This window comes from Odocoileus virginianus, chromosome 18 (assembly GCF_023699985.2).
Source record: "Odocoileus virginianus isolate 20LAN1187 ecotype Illinois chromosome 18, Ovbor_1.2, whole genome shotgun sequence".
NCBI classification, from domain to species: Eukaryota; Metazoa; Chordata; class Mammalia; order Artiodactyla; family Cervidae; genus Odocoileus; species Odocoileus virginianus.
The window spans coordinates 1,489,821-1,507,562 of record NC_069691.1 but is presented as its reverse complement, the minus strand read 5'-3'; the positions used below and the strand labels follow the sequence as shown (position 1 = coordinate 1,507,562).

The window sequence follows — 17,742 nt, the reverse complement described above, 5'->3', positions numbered from 1 at the left end:
CGCTGTGCGGTCGGCAAGCGGTTGAGATTGTATCCTCAGCGAACAGGCAAGGAAATTGAGGCTCAGCGAGGCGCAGGAACCTTCTAGCGGGACGCAGCTCCCTAGTACCACCGTGCGCTTGGCAGCCTAAGCCCAAGCCTTCGCCGCACACCGACCAGCCAAGCTGAAAACGACAACTCCCAGAATGCTACTCGGAGAGGGGCCGGAACCGGAAGTGGGGTCGGAGGCGGGGCTTGGTGAGTGCCGCTTCCGCCGCGGGAGGAGACTGGCTCAGGTACGCAGAGCGTTTGTTGGCGTGAGGGGTCGGGGATGAGGGTCCGGCCTCGAGCTGCCGCCTCGTTTGACCGTGTGGCAGAAGCCTGGGAAGCAGGCTCTCGCCCTGTAGTTGTGTGGCCCCAAACTCTTGATTCTGTTCCTTCCTGCTTTCCGTCGCTTTCGCAGCCTATGAGCCATACGGGGCCTATTTCGGGGTATTCTCGAGCTTGGGGCCAGGGTATTCTAGTGCTGAAGGTGCCGGAGGAGGAGAGCCGGCTTTGGTAGCTAACACGTAGCATGAAAAGCTAAGAGAAGAGTTCAGAGGCTGGTCCATCACTTAGCGCCCAGGGATATATTCATCAGGTGGAACATGGGTTAGAAGAGTTCTGAGGCCTCCGTCAACTCAGAGATGGGGGTGGAGTGGAGGATTGATTTATTCAGCAAGTCTTTATTGAGCGTCTGTTACGTACGAAGCCTGTTTCCAGGCATAGAGAATATAGCGAAAATGCAAACATAACAGTTGATAGGAGTGGGGACGTTCAGACCGAAAAATAAGTAAGGTGTGTGCCATGTTGGATAGGGAAAATTGGAATGTAGTGAGGAAGGTAGTAGTCATATAATTATCCAGGGGAAGAGGATTGAGGTAGAAAGAACAGCAAGTGCAAAGACCCTAAGGTGCTGTATCCTTGGTATGTTTAAGAAACAGCAACAGCAAGTAGACCAGATAGCGCAGACAACAATAGATGATCATTAACAGTCAGTATAGGCTATTGTAAGTGTTCAGGAAAATCAATTAGCAATCTATAATAGGAATAGAAGAGAGTTTTATTCTAGCCAATTGAGGAGTGTAACGTGGAGACATAAATTCAGGAAGCACTTGAAGTGTGTTCCACCAGACAACAAAGTGGGAGAACTTTATAAAGGTAAAAACTGCAAGGTTACAGTTAGTTACATGAGTTACTTATCATGAATTATAATTGGAGCTGGCAAGAAATAAGGGTGCTTATTAGTAAGGATTGGTTAAGGTGTGAAATGGTTGCATAGTTATGTAAGGAGATCTTGAGACTGTAAGATTGAAGCTGACTGGTATTACTCTGAATATGACTGATAGTGTCCTTGAGGGTCTGGTACAGTTCAAAAAAAGTTCAAGTTCTCAGTGGTGCAGAGACTTGTCTGAGACCAGATCTTCAATGGCCACCCAATTCCATTTTTGTTTGCCTGAACTCTTACTCCATTTTAACTTCAATGGATCATTACAGAGATTTACTTTTTCAAAGACACACATTTCCTGCTATGTTGATAGCACACTGGACTCAGAGGAGTAGCCGTGAGCAATGGTTCTTAGAGTACTTCCTTTACATACCTTCCTCAGGGATTTTGAACACCACTTTGAAATTATTACACTAGTTAAGTGTGCTATAACTGATTCTTCATATTTTTCTACCTCAGCTCTTCTGATGGATATTAACCATTTCTTCTATGACTATGACTTTCTGCTGCAGTAATATGTAAGTCAGAGGAGGGAATATGTAGATTTGAAAAATGAATTCTGATACATCACCAGCACCTTAGAATCCTTGGTTGGTTGGATTTGGACTGCTGTTTACCATAATTTTTGGCCAGCTCTAAACCTTCCAGGATGTTTCTAGCACAGGACTTTGCATAGAGTAGGTGCTTAGTAAATATTCGCTAAAAGGATGGTTTTGAAAATAAATGGAAACGTAATGGGATAGGTAGGTTTTACCATCTCTGTCTCACCCTCCACTCATAGATGCATTCCAAAGAACACAGTAAATGGACTGATGTCCCTGCAGCAGGGAATAATCATTGCTTGGAGGTGTCAGGGGCCGTGCCTGTCTTCTGAAGAGCGAATTTGGCTTCCTTCCTACTTAAAGGTTTCCGTGCTTTCATATTTCTCTAGAAGACACACAAGCTTTTCTCTGTGTTAGTATTTTACACACTCTACTCCTTCAGTAACACTGTTTGTCGTTTGGATATGGGGAGATACTTCTGCAAGTATAACAGTTCCTTCTTCTAATCTGGGTGACGAGGACAGAGGACTAAGCGCATGGACTGGAAATTGGAAGGGAGTGCTGAGCAAACAGAGTCACAGGAGCTGCAGGAGCACGAACTCGCCCTCGACAGCCCGGGTGAAGATGGCGTCTCTGAGAGCTTCCGGCTTCTGCAGATTGATGTGGGATGTGAGCATTGGGAGCAAGAGGCCCTGCCCACAGGCAGTGCGGCTTGGTGCTCGGTGAGTGGAGCGAGTTGCCTGGTCACGGTCTTTGAGATGATGGAATGTCCCAGGGGCCCCATTTCAAGGATAGATCCTGGTAACGAGAAGGTTGGGAATGAGTTAGATGTATTCCAAGGGATGAGTTTCCTGTTACCTGGTTTAAGGTTTAATTTCATTTGGATCATAGAAAAAGTAAATTAAGTTCAAAAGGAATCTTTGTACATCTCAGAAAGGTCAGGAAATCTCAACCCTGTTTGTAATAAATTTACTGTGACCTTGGGCATGCCACTTCTCTTTTCTGGGGTTCTGCTTTCTCTAAACACAATCTAGTCCATTTTTGTTTTTAAGACTAACACCCCTTTTCTCTCCTAACCCTATATCTAAATTTGAAAAATACATAAGTAACTATTTCTAATATTCATTTTCCTTTCTGGTGCTTATGAAGTTCTCAAACAATTTTGTTTTCTGGATAACATAAGAAAAATGTCCGAAGAAAGCAGAGACACTGGGAAAAGATAGTTGCGGCAAAGAAGAGTAAACGAAAACAAGAAAAAGAGAGAAGAAAAGCCAAGCGTGTAGAAAATTCAGGTAGCAGTAAATTAGATTGTTGGTGCAACTATTAGTATATTTATATCTCAGCAAACTGGTATCTGCTTGTTGCTGGAAGAGTGGGAATATTGTTTTTAAGTAAAAACGTCTGGGAGATATGACCTATTGTTCTGTTTTGTCGGGAATCAGAGTATCGAAGAAAGCAAAATTTGAGACTACCTTTCAGGTATAAGCGGCCTAGTGCATATATGTGTTTATAAGCTCAGAAGTAGAAGGAATGATATTAACAACAGCTAATGTTTATTCAGGGCTGTGTGCTAGGTTCATTGCTAAAAATTTTACCTGGTTTACCGTAAGGGGTAAGAACTTTTATTATCCTCATTTTCTTGGCAAAGAGACTGAGGTTCAAAGCAGTTAAATAACATGCCCAATATCATATAGGTAATAAATGACCAAACTGAACTCTGACTTAGATTCAGCAGTGTGTTCAGAGCACTGCTTCACTGTTCCGCTATACCTATACTGCCTAATGAATGAATACCTTGTGTGAGCTTCCAGTTTCTCTTCCTATGCAAAAAGTATTCACCTGGCTGGGGAGGTCTAGTGCTTACTGAATAATATTTTTTTGCTTTTCCACTTTGATTCCTCTCTGATATTTCTATCCTAGGCATCTACCCCCAGCACAGCAAACGTTTCCTGAGATCCCTAATCAAGGAAAGACTTTTGGAAGCCAAGCACTCAGGCCCAAGACTCTGTATCGATTTGAGTATGACCAACCACATGTCTAAGAAGGTAAAGCATGCACTGAACTCTGAGTGTCTTCTCACGTGAGAGAGGTTCGGGCGGGAGCAGCTCTTACACAGAGCGTGACCAGCTCCAGCGTCTAGGATTCTCTAGTAGTCCAGCAAATGTGCTTAGGTTTCTACACATGGCTGCTAAGTTCCAAGAGGGCTATTGTAAATAGGAAGGGAATAGACATCCTCTGGTTTAGTTTAGAATTTTTTACCTTATATTCTGTGTTCATGGTGTCCCAAGTCTAGAAGGAGCCTTTCGGGTGTAATTCTCCAGAGAAATCTTTGGCTTTCTGCTAGGGAGAGGAACGTGTGCCTGGTTGCATGTTGCAGGGAGATGACCTAGTGGGAGGTCTTTCTACTCTGTAGGTGTTTTGTAAGCCCTGTTGGTGAAGGATGGCTTTTCCCCCAAGGATTCTGGGGGTGGCTGAACACACAACACTCCACACCAGACAGATAAGATTGATAACAGTTTATTGATCATATGTACTTATCTGGAAAGGAGCTTGACACTGCACACCATTCATGTGTGTGTGCACACATGATGTGCACACCATTCATGACACTGCACACCACATGGGATTGCGTTCGGGAATAGAATAAACAGCCAGGGGCCATAGAGGGCAGACTTTATAGGTTTCTGCAGGAAGATTGATTGGTTTGTTGGAATAATGCCGTGGGCTGGCAGGAGCATTGAAACCCATTAAAATGCCCTGGAGGAGGGCATGGCGACCCACTACAGTATTCTTGCCTGGAGAATCCCATGGACAGAGGAGCCTGGGGACACAGTCCATGGGGTCGCAACTAGTCAGAAATGACAGAAGCGACTTAGCACACACGCATGCATTCAGGGATAAGGAGGAACCCTTTATCAGAGGAATCCCTATCATAAAAAAGAGTTGTTTGGCTTGTGCACCTTATCAGTGGGAGCAGAATTTGGAGAACTTGCAGCTAGGCCCTTCAGAGCCCTCTCATTTTCACCAGGTAACAAGGTGGCACACAGTATTGGACCTTGATTTGAGGCCTTATACCATAAAACACGTCTTTGTTTCCCATCGTCCCTGTTGTACGTGCTAGTGTCTGCATGTTTTTTAGAGAAATTAGGATCTGAGATTCTTCCAGGAAACCTCTAACTGTAGCCCACTGAAAAAGGTCAACCAAGAATTTTCTACTGTTTGTTTTCATTGAGATATCAGATTAAATCAAAGCCTAAGGTATTTTTTGTGTGTTTTTGTTTTTTTCCTGTACTGAACCAAGTCAGACCAGATTGTGAAATGACCTTTCTTAAAGGGTTATGTCTCTGAATCGGGATGGAAAGTTAAAAATTCCAAACCTATGACATTTCCTGGAGTTAGGGAGAATGTGCCGAGTTTACCTGATGGAGTATAAAAATGCCTATACAGTAATCTAACCTCTTTTTAATAAATAGTAAACATCACATGGTAAGCTTTTTGATAAAAGCTAACAGAGAAACAGAGTTACAAATGTAGAAAAGAAACTTATGGTTACCACGGGGTGAAGGGAGGGGCAAGGATAAATTGGGAGATAGGAACTGACATATCCACACTACTGTGTATAAAATAGACACGTGATAAGGACCTGCTGCATGGCACAGGGAGCTCTGCTCAGCGCCTTGTGATGGCCTGTGTGGGCAGATAGTCTGAAAATGAGTGGGTTTATGCACAGATGATTCACTTTGCTGTGCACCTGAGACTTAATGCAGCATTGGACGTCAGCTATGCTTCAGTCGTTTTTTAAAAAGTTAAAAGAAATATAGATACGTGTGTACATGTGTGTTTTAGCCAGTCCAGAAGGAGGGAGAGGTCTTCGCGTTTTCACTGACTGGTTATTTCTGGGCTGGTATCATTACCTGAACTTTCACCTATAAGGTGTGAAGCCACGGCATGTAACACAGGTGCATACATACATGTGCGCACTTGTGGGGTCAAAGGGGCCATTGTGTTTCATGGGCTTTCCCAGAGTCGTGTTCAGTGAACTTACTCAGTAACCATTTGTTGGAGTGGGCATGTCACTACCTTAAGGTATCCTGGCTTCTTTGAAGGAGTTAAGTAGACTGGCTGGACAGATCCGAAGGTTGTACGGCTCCAATAAAAAAGCTGAAAGGCCATTTTGGATCTGCCTCACTGGCTTCACCACAGACAGCCCTCTGTATGAAGAGTGTTTGAGGATGAATGATGGATTTTCCAGTTATCTGGTAAGCCTTATTTTGCATATTATTTGAATTGTCATTTGAAAAGTAGGTTGGAGGGGATAATAGTAAGTTCTTTTAACTTTGTCATATTTTGATGTAAAAAAAATTTTATATAATTTATATATTTTCACTATTACAGTCTTAAAAAATTTAGAACCTCTAATCAGTTCTTACATTTAAAAATTTTCATCCTTCCCACTGCATTGGAAGACAGTATTACCAGTATCTCGGGCTGTATTTTGTGTCTAGTGTATTTTACACTAGACTGTGCATTACAGGAATGTTTTAGGGAAATGCTATGACTCCGTGTTCTAAAAGTGCAGAATTTGGAAACATGAGTTTTGGGGGGAAGAGAGAATCCTTATGGAAGTAATATGGATTTAAGGTGAGTTTTAGGGAGTATTAAGTGTTACTTTCAGTACTTTCCTTAGGATCTCTTAAATGTAGAGATTGATATGCAGGCAGGAATCCAGATGAGTGCCTAAGAAGTGACCCTGAAAGTGCCCTTGTGTTCGCATCGTGTAGCTGAGACTCAGTGTGACCTTTCCCAGGAAGGTCCTCAGAGGCCCCAAGTGTGAAAAGTGCCGTTTGCGTTGCTGCCCGTGGTGCTGTTACCTTAATGTCCCTCCTGTAATGCAGCCATTCCCAGCCTTATTTCTCTGTACGTGTTTTGTGATTCCTGCATATGAGCCAAACAGATCCACTCGAGGGCCCATGTAGTGCAGTCCTCTTGCTGCCCTGTCTTCATGCTTTTCTTAGGTAATTCCCTCCGGTTTGAATGCCTTTTCCTTCTGTGTGTGTTGGTCTCCCTGCTTTTCAGAAACCCAGCTCCAGCATCCCCTTCACGGCAAGGCTGTTCCTGGTGCTGTCACTCTGTCTGCAGGCCCAGGCCTGCCCCTATGTGTCTGGCAGGGCCTCGTTACCGCTCTGTCTCATTTTGTAAGGTTGACTGTCTGCGCCCTTCTACTTCTGCGCCCCACCTGAGTCCTTTCTGAGAATAGGCTGTGAGACATGGATCCCCTTGATGCACCTGGAGCCAGGCCTGATAGAAACCACTGCATGCCCCATAAGGAACTGGGTGCTGCAGTGTGGGTGTGTCTTAACCTAGTAACACTACATTGGATTGTTTACATTTTTCAGCTAGACATAACAGAAGAAGACTGCTTTAGTTTATTTCCCCTGGAAACCCTTGTGTACCTGACTCCTGACTCAGAACATGGTATGTTCTTTATGCATTCATTGCTTCTAGCCCTTTATTTCGTTATTCCTGGTGTCAGAATTTGTTAAAGCCAGCCGTGGTGTATCCAGGGTAAAAAAGGAATGAACATTAATTGCACACCTCTTACGGATAGAGACCTCTCTGGATGCATCGTATTTGTCATGCCACATGTGCATGGCTGCACAGATTTAGTGTCTCCATCCTCAGCTGGGCCTTGTGAGCTACTTGGTAATCCTCCTGAGTTTTCCTGGTCACCTCCTTGCATTGACTCTTTTTGGATCAATGTTAGATAAATATTTTTTCCCCGAAAATTATCTATTTCACATGATTTTTATTAACTTGATCTCAGTAGTTGTCTTCTAATTATTTTGTATTTCTCTGAAATTTTGCCTCCTTTCTGAATCCTAATGGTGATTTGAGTCTGCCTATCTGATTAGATATGCCAGTGGTTTAATCTGTTTAATTGAACTTTCCAGGGAATTAGCAAATCTACTATCTTTTCATTTCCTATTTCATTAAATTTCTACTTTTTAGCATTAATAATTCTTTCCTTTTATAGTCTTTGGATTTAGAAATTATAAAACAGATTGATCTTAATGGCCTTTATTTTTTCATTAGCTCTTGCAAATGTTGATGTAGACAAAGTTTACATCCTTGGTGGACTTGTGGATGAAAGCATTCAGAAGGTAAGTGTACATTTTAGGCCTGATAACTGCATTTTGAAAAGTGAAGCTTTCTTTTAGAGGTACCTGCCCTGTCGTAATCTCACCCAAAAAGCATAAAGATCCAGAAGGAGTTGGAGTCCAGGTTTCTTTTGTTGAATTTGAATTTTATGAGAATAATTGGAGTTTTGAAACACACTTCTATTATACAAGTATTTGTTGAGATAACTTTTTATGCTTAATAATTAGCATATTCTGTAGATGTAAATGATGATATAATGCTTAAAATGTATAAAAAGGATCACAGTGAAAAATAAGTCTATCTCTCATCTCTGTCACCCAGTGTCTGCGTGTGAGGTAGCCATGGTTTTCTTGTGTATCTCTTGATATATTCTGTGACCACACAAGTATGTGTTTATGGGTTTTGGGGCATATTAAATGAATATATTTTTTCATATATGAGTATTTTTTCATATGTATGTGAGATACATACACATATTTAACACAAAGGATATTTAACTGTATTGCATTTATTCTAAAAAAAGTCAAGTGTTCCATGACTCCATAATGATAGTCTTAAAATAGGGGCAGGAGGTAGGGGTAGGGGAGGGCTGTAAAGAAGTCAGCTAATAAAAAAAAAAAGAAAAAGTCAGCTAATAAATGAGAAACGAATAACAGAATTGAAAAATCATCACTTTGTCACTCCCATTGTAATCACTGATTCAGGGAATTGACTGAAAGAAAGGTTGTGAGGGAACTAACTATTCATGTGGTCTCAAAGTACCAGCCCACAGATTAGAAAGGCAAAAGTGTACCCTTACAATGAAGTGATCTGGAGTTCACCATCCTAACAAATGATCAAACAGAATCACCAGTGGTGACATGTACCTCCTTATGATGGAATCTCACCTGTGATGTATTCTTACTAGAAACTGTTTAAACTGAATTTAATCATCAACAGATCTAGGATGTGAGACATTCTGTAAGACAGCTGGACCAGACTTTGAAAGACGTCAGTGTAGTGAAAACTGATACGGCTACGGGGGCTATTTTAGATTAAAAAGACATAACAGCCAAATGCAGTCTCCCACAGCAGAGTGACAGCCCCTTTTTTGAAGCAGACAGTTCTAGAGGGCCAGTGAGCAGTGTGTAATATACAGATGCACAAATGTAACACACTGTCCTCTTTATTTTCCACCAACATTTAACCTGAAAAATAGCTGGCACAAAGATTTGTCAAAGGTATAGAACTTTTTGGTTGCTACTTAAGAGTTTGGCTTCTTCACTGCTGCTGCTGCTAAGTCACTTCAGTTGTGTCTGACTCTGTGACCCCATAGACGGCAGCCCACCAGGCTCCTCTGTCCCTGGGATTCCCCAGGCAAGAATACTGCAGTGGGTTGCCGTTTCCTTCTCCAATGCATGCATGCATGCTAAGTCACTTAAGTCATGTCCGACTCTGCGACCCTATGGACAGCAGCCCACCAGGCTCCTCTGTCCACAGGATTCTCTAGGCAGGAATACTGGAGTGGGTTGCCATTTCCTTCTTCACAGAAATATGCTAAGAACAACATCTATTCAAGGGGAATCATTTTATCTTTAAATGTGCAGAGAACAGAAACTAGACTGTAAACTCCTTCAGGGCAGCATCCAAGTCTCCTACTATGTACTCTAGTTCAAAGTGATTATAAAATAATGGAGTAGACTTTAATAACCATAGCTCATATATGCAAGAGGTTGTTAACTTTCAAAGAAGTCCTTTGAGTAGCTGTACCTTTATTCCATCTGAATTGCATCACTTAAAACATTTTTGGAAGGTCTTTCTTAGAATCATGTTTCATGTGACTCTGAGATGCTAGTAGTCCAGTGTCAGAAGAAGGAAGGTGCTAGGCCTGCTCTATGCTGTTTCAGTTCTTTAGACCACATTCACAGTGGTCAGTCAATATGGGATGGTAAATGAAAAGACGTTGAAAACTAGAACAAATTCAGAAGAGGTTGACCTGAATAATGAAGGGACTCAAAACTAAATCATGGTCAGGGAAAAATTGACAGAACTGAGACTGTCAGCCTGGAGATGAGAGGATTCACAGGGCATGATCCCTGCCTTTAAGTATCTGAATGGTCATCCTGTGGAAGGGCCATTTTACTTGCCTGGTATGGCTCTGGAGGAAAAGAACTAGAACAAATGACCACAAGTCTCAGAGGAAATAGAAAATGTGCCTCAATATCAAGATTCCCTACTAACTGCTACTATCAGAATTGGAATGGGTTACCCCAGGATGCATGAACTCCCTCTCCCAAGGGTTGTCCATTTAAAGCCAGAGGCCACCAGGCAATGAGGTCATAGAGGACAGACAAACATTGAGTGGGTGGTTGAAGTGGAATAGTTGACTGTCAAGGTCCCTTTCTAACCTGAGTATGCTAATTTTCTCAGTAATATAAAACTTTAATCCTGAGATTCCAAATGCGTAGATGACTTTCCCAGATCTTCTTAAAAGGTAGTATAATTTAAACTTCAGTCCATGACTCAGGGACATCCCTTAAGGGACATTAATAACTGTACTCTGCTGCTAAATGGCCTCAGTACTCTGAAGGTAAATGACCTTGGATTGTTGAATTTTTTGAGTTTTGTCTCCTTTTTGTAGTTTTCAGAACCTTGCCTTTTCATTGGGCTGTATGTTCTTATACCTTAATGCTGTCTTGTTACTAGTGGTGTACTTAACTCGAATCCCGTCTCCTTATTTCTGATTTGCTGCTACCAGTTGGCGATGGCTGAGAACTCCAGATATCCAGAATTGGAGCTTACTGAGTTCGGGCTAGCAATGTTCTCTGGTTGATTAGACTGCTTGGATTTTTGGATGCAGGTTGTGGCTGCAGATATGCCTCTTTTTACTTCCTTCCTTCTTGGTTGTATTGATATGTAGCAGCAAGTAGAAGCTAGCAGATAAGTGGCTTCCAAATAAGTGAGTTATTGCTGCATAAGCCATTTCTTACTTGCCAGAAATAAATACTCTTCATTATCTGCAGTTTCTTCCTATTTTTTAAATACACTTATCATTTAATTATGATTACAGATGGGGAGGGGGGACCGGGATGGGGAATACATGTAAATCCATGGCTAATTCATTTCAATGTATGACAAAAACCACTGCAATGTTGTAAAGTAATTAGCCTCCAACAAATAAAAATAAATGGAAAAAAAAAAAAAAAGAAATAGAAAAAAAAATTATGATTACAGATGTAAATGGTAAATGAGGATTCTGACAATTTGCTCTGCTGCATATTACATTGAGAATAACTTCATGTATTATTTTTATAAGAAAAATGTGTGTGATTTACAGAAGGTGACACTTCAGAAGGCCCAAGAACACTCTGTTAAGACTGCCCGCTTACCAATCCAGGAATATATGGTCAAATGCCAGAGTGGGAAAAACTATCATTCAGAGATACTGACCATCAATCAAGGTACTTCTCACATGGCCCGCGCTTAGCACATGTTAGTCGTGCTCCTGTTTCTGTGCATTGTGTTTAAGTACAAATGGCCCTTGAAGCAGCCTCCCGTGACTGATGTGCTTGGACTTTATTGTATGCGCTTTGTGACACGTATCCTGGGTTTTGCATTTTCTTCCTTATTCACAGCTGTGTTAAAGACGGTGGAAGTTGTTCCTTTGTCCTAGTATGCCATGCCTTCAGCCTGTCACTGAACAGTGAATCCCTGTTTGTCCTTCATGACCCCATTCATGGGCGTCTTGGTGGCTCCCTTCCCCTTCCGGGCCTGTCGGGCCCCTCTGTTGTGTTCCCGTTGCACTGTGTTCCTCTCTGCTGCGGCGTTGTCCATTCACAGGCCTGTATCTCTCAGTGCAGGCCGAGATCCTTGTAGGCAAGCAGGGCCTTTGTCTTTGCCCGTCTCCCCAGGACCTGGTACCATATGTGGTGGAGTAGACTTGTTGATTGAAATATTCCAGAACACGTTATTCCTTGTTGCTGCTGCTAAGTCACTTCAGTCGTGTCCGACTCTGTGTGACCCCATAGACGGCAGCCCACCAGGCTCCCCCATCCCTGGGATTCTCCAGGCAAGAACACTGGAGCAGGTTGCCATTTCCTTCTCCAGTGCATGAAAGTGAAGTCGCTCAGTCGTGTCCGACTCTTAGCGACCCCATGGACTGCAGCCTACCAGGCTCCTCCGTCCATGGGATTTTCCAGGCAACAGTACTGGAGTGGGTGCCATTGCTTTCTCTGTTTTTCCTTGTTAGTCATATACTAATTCTCTTTTCTCTGTGTGGTCCGTTTGTTTTCCCTTTACCCTTCTAACAGTGTTTGATATCCTGTCTACTTACTTTGAGACTCAAAACTGGCCTGAAGCGTTAAAGAAAGGAGTTTGTTCCAGAAAAGGCTATGTTCTTCAGAACTCAGTGGAATGATGGAGCCTGAGGAGGCAGTTGCAGGAGGTGAAGTCGCTGGAGTTGTCTTGACCAAAGAGCAGAGCAGAGCACGGTGGTGGTACTCAGTTGCCTCTACTTGGCATCTTGGCTCTTCACTGGGATGAAGAGCAGAGCAGAGCACGGTGGTGGTACTCAGCTGCCTCTACTTGGCATCTTGGCTCTTCACTGGGATGAAGAAAGAGCAGAGAACGCTGGTGGTACTCAGCTGCCTCTACTTGGCATCTTGGCTCTTCACTGGGATGAAGAGAGAGCAGAGCACGGTGGTGGTACTCAGTTGCCTCTACTTGGCATCTCGGCTCTTCACTGGGATGAAGAGCAGAGCAGAGCACGGTGGTGGTACTCAGCTGCCTCTACTTGGCATCTTGGCTCTTCACTGGGATGAAGAGAGAGCAGAGCACGGTGGTGGTACTCAGTTGCCTCTACTTGGCATCTCGGCTCTTCACTGGGATGAAGAGCAGAGCAGAGCACGGTGGTGGTACTCAGCTGCCTCTACTTGGCATCTTGGCTCTTCACTGGGATGAAGAAAGAGCAGAGAACGCTGGTGGTACTCAGCTGCCTCTGCTTGGCATCTTGGCTCTTCACTGGGATGAAGAAAGAGCAGAGAACGCTGGTGGTACTCAGTTGCCTCTACTTGGCATCTTGGCTCTTCACTGGGATGAAGAGAGAGCAGAGCACGGTGGTGGTACTCAGTTGCCTCTACTTGGCATCTTGGCTCTTCACTGGGATGAAGGACCACATTTTGTGCTCTTTTGTATCTCCCATAGTGCCTGTCTCAAAGGAAGTGCCCAGATACATGTGGACTAACTAGAAAGTTTACATTACAATGAATTAGCCCTAAGACTACATGGCTTTGGATGTGTTTATTCATCTTTTTATTTTTTATTCATCTTCTGTACATCTATTTGTGAAGTACCTACTCATAAGAGTAGCTTAAATAAATATTGTTCTATCAAGAGTTAAATTTTCACTGCACAGGCATCAAAAGCTGCATGACTTTGTCCAGCCATCTCAAACATGCTGCTTTTCCCCAGCTCAGTGATGGGCTCTACAGACTTTGCAGGGTCAGCCTGTCCTAACAGCCCTGCTTTAAGCCCCCATAGCATTTGCTCCATCTGTGGCTCCTACTGTCTCCCCTATTCTGAGTATGGGCAATGAGTATTTCTCTCTTCCTAATGGTAGCCTTGTAACAATTTGTGGCAGTATCTTTGTATCCTTATGAGCTTTGTACCAACTAGATTCTTCATATATACTTGTGATTAACAGGTCAAATTGAAAAACACACAGTATTGATGTCTAACTTGAAGAGAGAAAATACATTGTATCTGACACAAGTATGTTGGGTGACCTAAATCTCAGTGATCCCTTTTTTCCATGTCCTAGTCAGGTAGAGTTGCTTCAGTTACTCTAGCCAGTTTGGGTTAGTAAACTTGATAATTTAGCTGCTAGCAAGTTCAGAAAATGTATTCTGTATCTCAGAACCAAAAGGTTACTTTTCTGCTCTGTCCCCTCTCCACAGTTCCTCAAGAGCTGTGACCACTTGATACATTTTATCAGTGTCTTTTTACTACTTACAAATGGTTGGGTCTTCAGGAAACATCTTTAGGAATACATAATGCTCCTTGGTCTTTGTCAACCTACTGAATGTGTTCTATAATCTCTGTCATACAGAAGGCCAATGGATAGGCTTCAGGGGTCTGTAACTCTTACCATATATGGATATATTCTCAGGGAGGTCTCTTAAGAACCACTGACCTGGATCATCTGTCAGGCTTCATTTTCACCTCTAAAGGCTTTGCTTTAAATACAAATTTCCTCTCCAACTCCATCACAAACCTCTACTGTTTTTTTCAAAACCAACAGGTAGTTTTTTGTTTGGCTTCCCAGAAATGATTTTAACAAAGTAAGATCTGGCTTGACTTGGAATCAGAGACCTTCATCATAGTGTTATCTATAGAACAACAAAAAACTACACCTATCTAAATATCCTAGAACATGAAAATGAAATATTATACAATTGTTGAATTTTTAATAGCAAGCACAAAATATATTACATGTTGCTTGAAGTGGACAAGGTATATAATAAAGTGATAAAAGTATAATCCTGTAGTTCCAATTTGAAAAACATACATTCACATATAGTAGTTGAGAATATAGGCCAAGTTAATCCATGCCTCAGTTTCTTCAACTAGAAAGTTAAATGTCTGTGGAGTTACTAAGAATAAGTGAATCAATCCATGCAAAACACTTGGAACCAATAATTGTTAGCTGCTACATACCCACTAACTATGGGATTACAGGTGGTTTTTGTTTGCTTTATATTTTTTTATGTATTCTGCATTTTCTTTGGTGAACATATTTTACTATCAGAAAATAATTTTATCTTAATGCTCATTCCCACTTACAGAAGCTACACTCTCGCAAAGTAAGGGAGTTAACATCAATTAAACCGTAACAGTAACTTTAGTAAATGTTATTGTCAAAATCAAAAACCTACATCATGGCTTCATGATTTTTCTCACCCATAAGAATCTAGGTGGCAACCAGTAACTTTTTTATAAAAATATTTTATTTACGACTGTAATAGACAACATGTACATTCACATCTAGTTTCCTGAAGATTTACTGGGGAATTCACCTGAGAAACATCTTTCCCAGGAAAACCTGTCTCTTGGTTCTGCTGACCCATAAAAAAGGCCACATAGGTCTTCAGCTCTCTGCCAATCTGGAGAAGATTTGTTTTCTTTGATCTGTTGTCATGTGTTCACAAGCTTCTAAAATGTTTGCCAAAATCAGAGTCTGCTGAATGGTTTTTGCCTTAACCCATATTCTTCCATTCATTCCAAATACTATCTCCATGGGGTAGAGTTTTCCCACTTCTTGTAGGATTTCGCAGTCTGGAGCCAACAGCCTGGTGAAGAAGGGAAACAAAGCAAAACTTTATGGAGTGGCAGTGTGCCCTGACTTGACTTCAGGGGACTCCTCTTCTGGGCAGTTCTCCACAGTCACTCAGAGTTCTGTCAACATCATCGCAACAAGGCACATGAAAACATTTGCTCCCCTTTTCCTTCCAAGAAGCTTTATAACCTACAAGTACACCAGAGGTCACAATGGTGGGCTATCCTCTACAAGGAAACCAAACCCTATGCCACCAACTTTATATATATAAAAAATAGATAAGTTCTTCCTTCACATTGTCGGAGCACCTTAATGCTAGACTTTAGAACTGTAGCTTTTTTATTGTTTCTGGTGCTAAAAGAACACTTTAACCTGTTTTCCTGACCATGTAAATCATTCTTTGGTATTAAATTCAATACTTGGAGAAGAGTGTTGACTCTTTCAAACCACAAAATGCTGCTTGGTTAATAACATGCTTCTTTAAATGTCTTGAACTAATTCTGCAAATCTGCAAAATAAGTAGCAGAGAGAGATATACAAGATAGCTGTGAACCTCAGTAGCTTTAGGAGTAAAGCCCTTTAACAGGGCATAGCTTTGGGTAGGTAAAGATCTAAACCTAACAAAGAGAATCTGCCTTTGGGAACTATTAAAAGGACAGTAAAGCAAGAGCCTTTTGTGAATGTCTGCATAAGTCTGAGGGTCACATCACTCTAGCTTAATTTGGCTCCCATTATAATAGAAATATGATTTTGTACAATAATAAATTGGATCTGTATTCAAGTGACTTAGAAGGGGGAAGGCCAGTTTTCACATTTGGTCTGAATATATATAAGGAACAACTGAACTACCAGCAGAGAAGTCCAGATTTCATATCAACACAAACTATAATGACAAATATGTCTGAATTTTATGTATTCACATTGAGAGGATGGGGGCTAAATGCAAGAGTTAACAACTGTGCTAAAATGGATACTGATTTTTAACTTTGAGGAGATACAACCATTGTTATAGCCAAAGATTAGTCAGCTTTCTAAGAAGGTATAATATAAAAGACAATAGGCAAGCTGGAAAGCATCATACTTACTTTCTAATTAAGCCCAAAGTCACTTTAAAAAGCAGACCATCCTGTCCAATCACACCCATTCCATTGGCTCGTCCACAGCTGTCAATACAGACCATCTCTGGTTCCATATCTTTATTAGCAACCACAAATTGGCCATAGATGAGATCTCCAACCTACAATGATAATTAAAAAACATCATTTCCTCTCAGCAAACCATGCTATAGGTGCTGCTGTTGGCTCTTTTCAACAGGCATCAATGCCACTCATCTACAATTCTGTGGCTAAACAGACTACACTCCAGGATTCTCACAGTCCCGCTGGAGTTGGGTCTTAAGGCAGAATTAAAGCATGTACCCTCACCCTTCCCACACCAGAAAATCCCCAGAACAGGAGCCTCATCAAAGCCAGAGAATACCCACTGGAGTTACACTGTAGACTACAGTAGCCACTACTCACGTGCAGTTATTTAAACTGACATTTAAATTAACTTAAAATTCAGCTTTGGCTCCCACAACACTCAGTGCACGTGTAAAACAGTAGCGTCACCGTGAAGTTTTACCGCACAGCCCGGCTTTAGGAAATTACAGAAGAAATCCCTGGCATGCAAATTACTCAAAGCAAAACAGAACACTGGTAATCCACTGACTGTTCTCCACACAAGAATTACTTTAAAAACCTCAAGAGTTGAACTTCAAAATGACGAAAACTATGGAAATGGAGAGTAAACTTGTTCATTAAGTACCAACAGCTGTTGGTGACTCAAGGAACTGGAGAAAGAACATTCTCTGCCTTTTAGTTTCAGAGGGCAGTGGGGATATATATGTAAACAAACTTCATTCACAGCTGAATCCAGTAAGTAAGAAAAACGACTGAAAATCAGGGATGTTTTTACAGGGGGGTAGTGGTGCTCAGCCTGGGTCTTGAAAGACCAGAATGTGTTCCACAGGTTGAGAAGAGGATAAAGCAATCCAGACAGAGGGAACAGCATAAACAAAGGTACAGGAGTGGGACGTTATGAATTCAGTGGTGCTCTTAAATAGTTCGGTGTAATTCAGGCAGGGCCACATGGAGATGTAATTATGGATGAGGGAAGACCTCTGGAAATAGTAATATGTAGGCTTTGAAGAAAAGGGGATGAGAGGCTGTCAGCTCTTAAAAGCCTGGATAAAGGGGCAGAAGTGTACAGGCAGGATGCTACTAAGGAGAGGTCACTGACTTAAGTCCAGTCAAGAGACAGCCAAGGCCTGAACTTGCAAAGTGGAGATAAAGGGGTGGACACGTGGCAAATCAGTGAGACTTGACACGAGGGATGAGTGAGAAAAGGCAAAGAAACCTCCAAATTTCTGGCTTGGACGGACAGGAAGTGTGTGCCCTCCAACCTGAAAAACCCAAGTTGAAACTTGAAGTAGCAAGACTGCTC

At 42.0% G+C, this 17,742-nt stretch overlaps 2 protein-coding genes across 6 annotated transcripts in view; one reads left to right on the top strand and one right to left on the bottom strand.

Moving 5' to 3' along the window:
* Positions 1-189: 189 nt before the first annotated feature.
* On the top strand, positions 190-13,204 carry TRMT10B (tRNA methyltransferase 10B). Of its 4 annotated transcripts, none has more exons than XM_070480235.1 (9): positions 190-274; positions 2,312-2,509; positions 2,971-3,079; positions 3,708-3,832; positions 5,894-6,046; positions 7,184-7,262; positions 7,881-7,948; positions 11,263-11,386; positions 12,236-13,204. In XM_070480235.1, the coding sequence occupies exons 2-9, from the start codon at positions 2,324-2,326 to the stop codon at positions 12,340-12,342; spliced, it is 951 nt and encodes a 316-aa protein (XP_070336336.1). In that variant the 5' UTR covers positions 190-274; positions 2,312-2,323; the 3' UTR covers positions 12,343-13,204. The 4 variants fall into 4 exon arrangements, with proteins under 4 accessions (XP_070336336.1, XP_070336337.1, XP_070336338.1 ...); XM_070480236.1 differs by lacking the exon at positions 190-274 and adding an exon at positions 281-2,150 and having other exon boundaries at positions 12,265-13,204; XM_070480234.1 differs by lacking the exon at positions 190-274 and adding an exon at positions 282-2,150.
* A 1,165-nt stretch (positions 13,205-14,369) lies between these two features.
* EXOSC3 (exosome component 3) overlaps positions 14,370-17,742 on the bottom strand; it is a 5,227-nt gene continuing 1,854 nt past the window's right edge. Inside the window, exons 3-4 of one of the 2 annotated variants that reach the window (XM_070480242.1) lie at positions 16,344-16,495; positions 14,370-15,271 (exon numbers count right to left, since the gene is read on the bottom strand). In XM_070480242.1, coding sequence (XP_070336343.1) covers positions 15,070-15,271; positions 16,344-16,495 — 354 coding nt within the window. In that variant the 3' untranslated portion in view covers positions 14,370-15,069. Of the gene's footprint in view, positions 15,448-16,343; positions 16,496-17,742 lie in introns of both variants that reach the window. The other variant, XM_070480243.1, reaches the window with a different exon arrangement.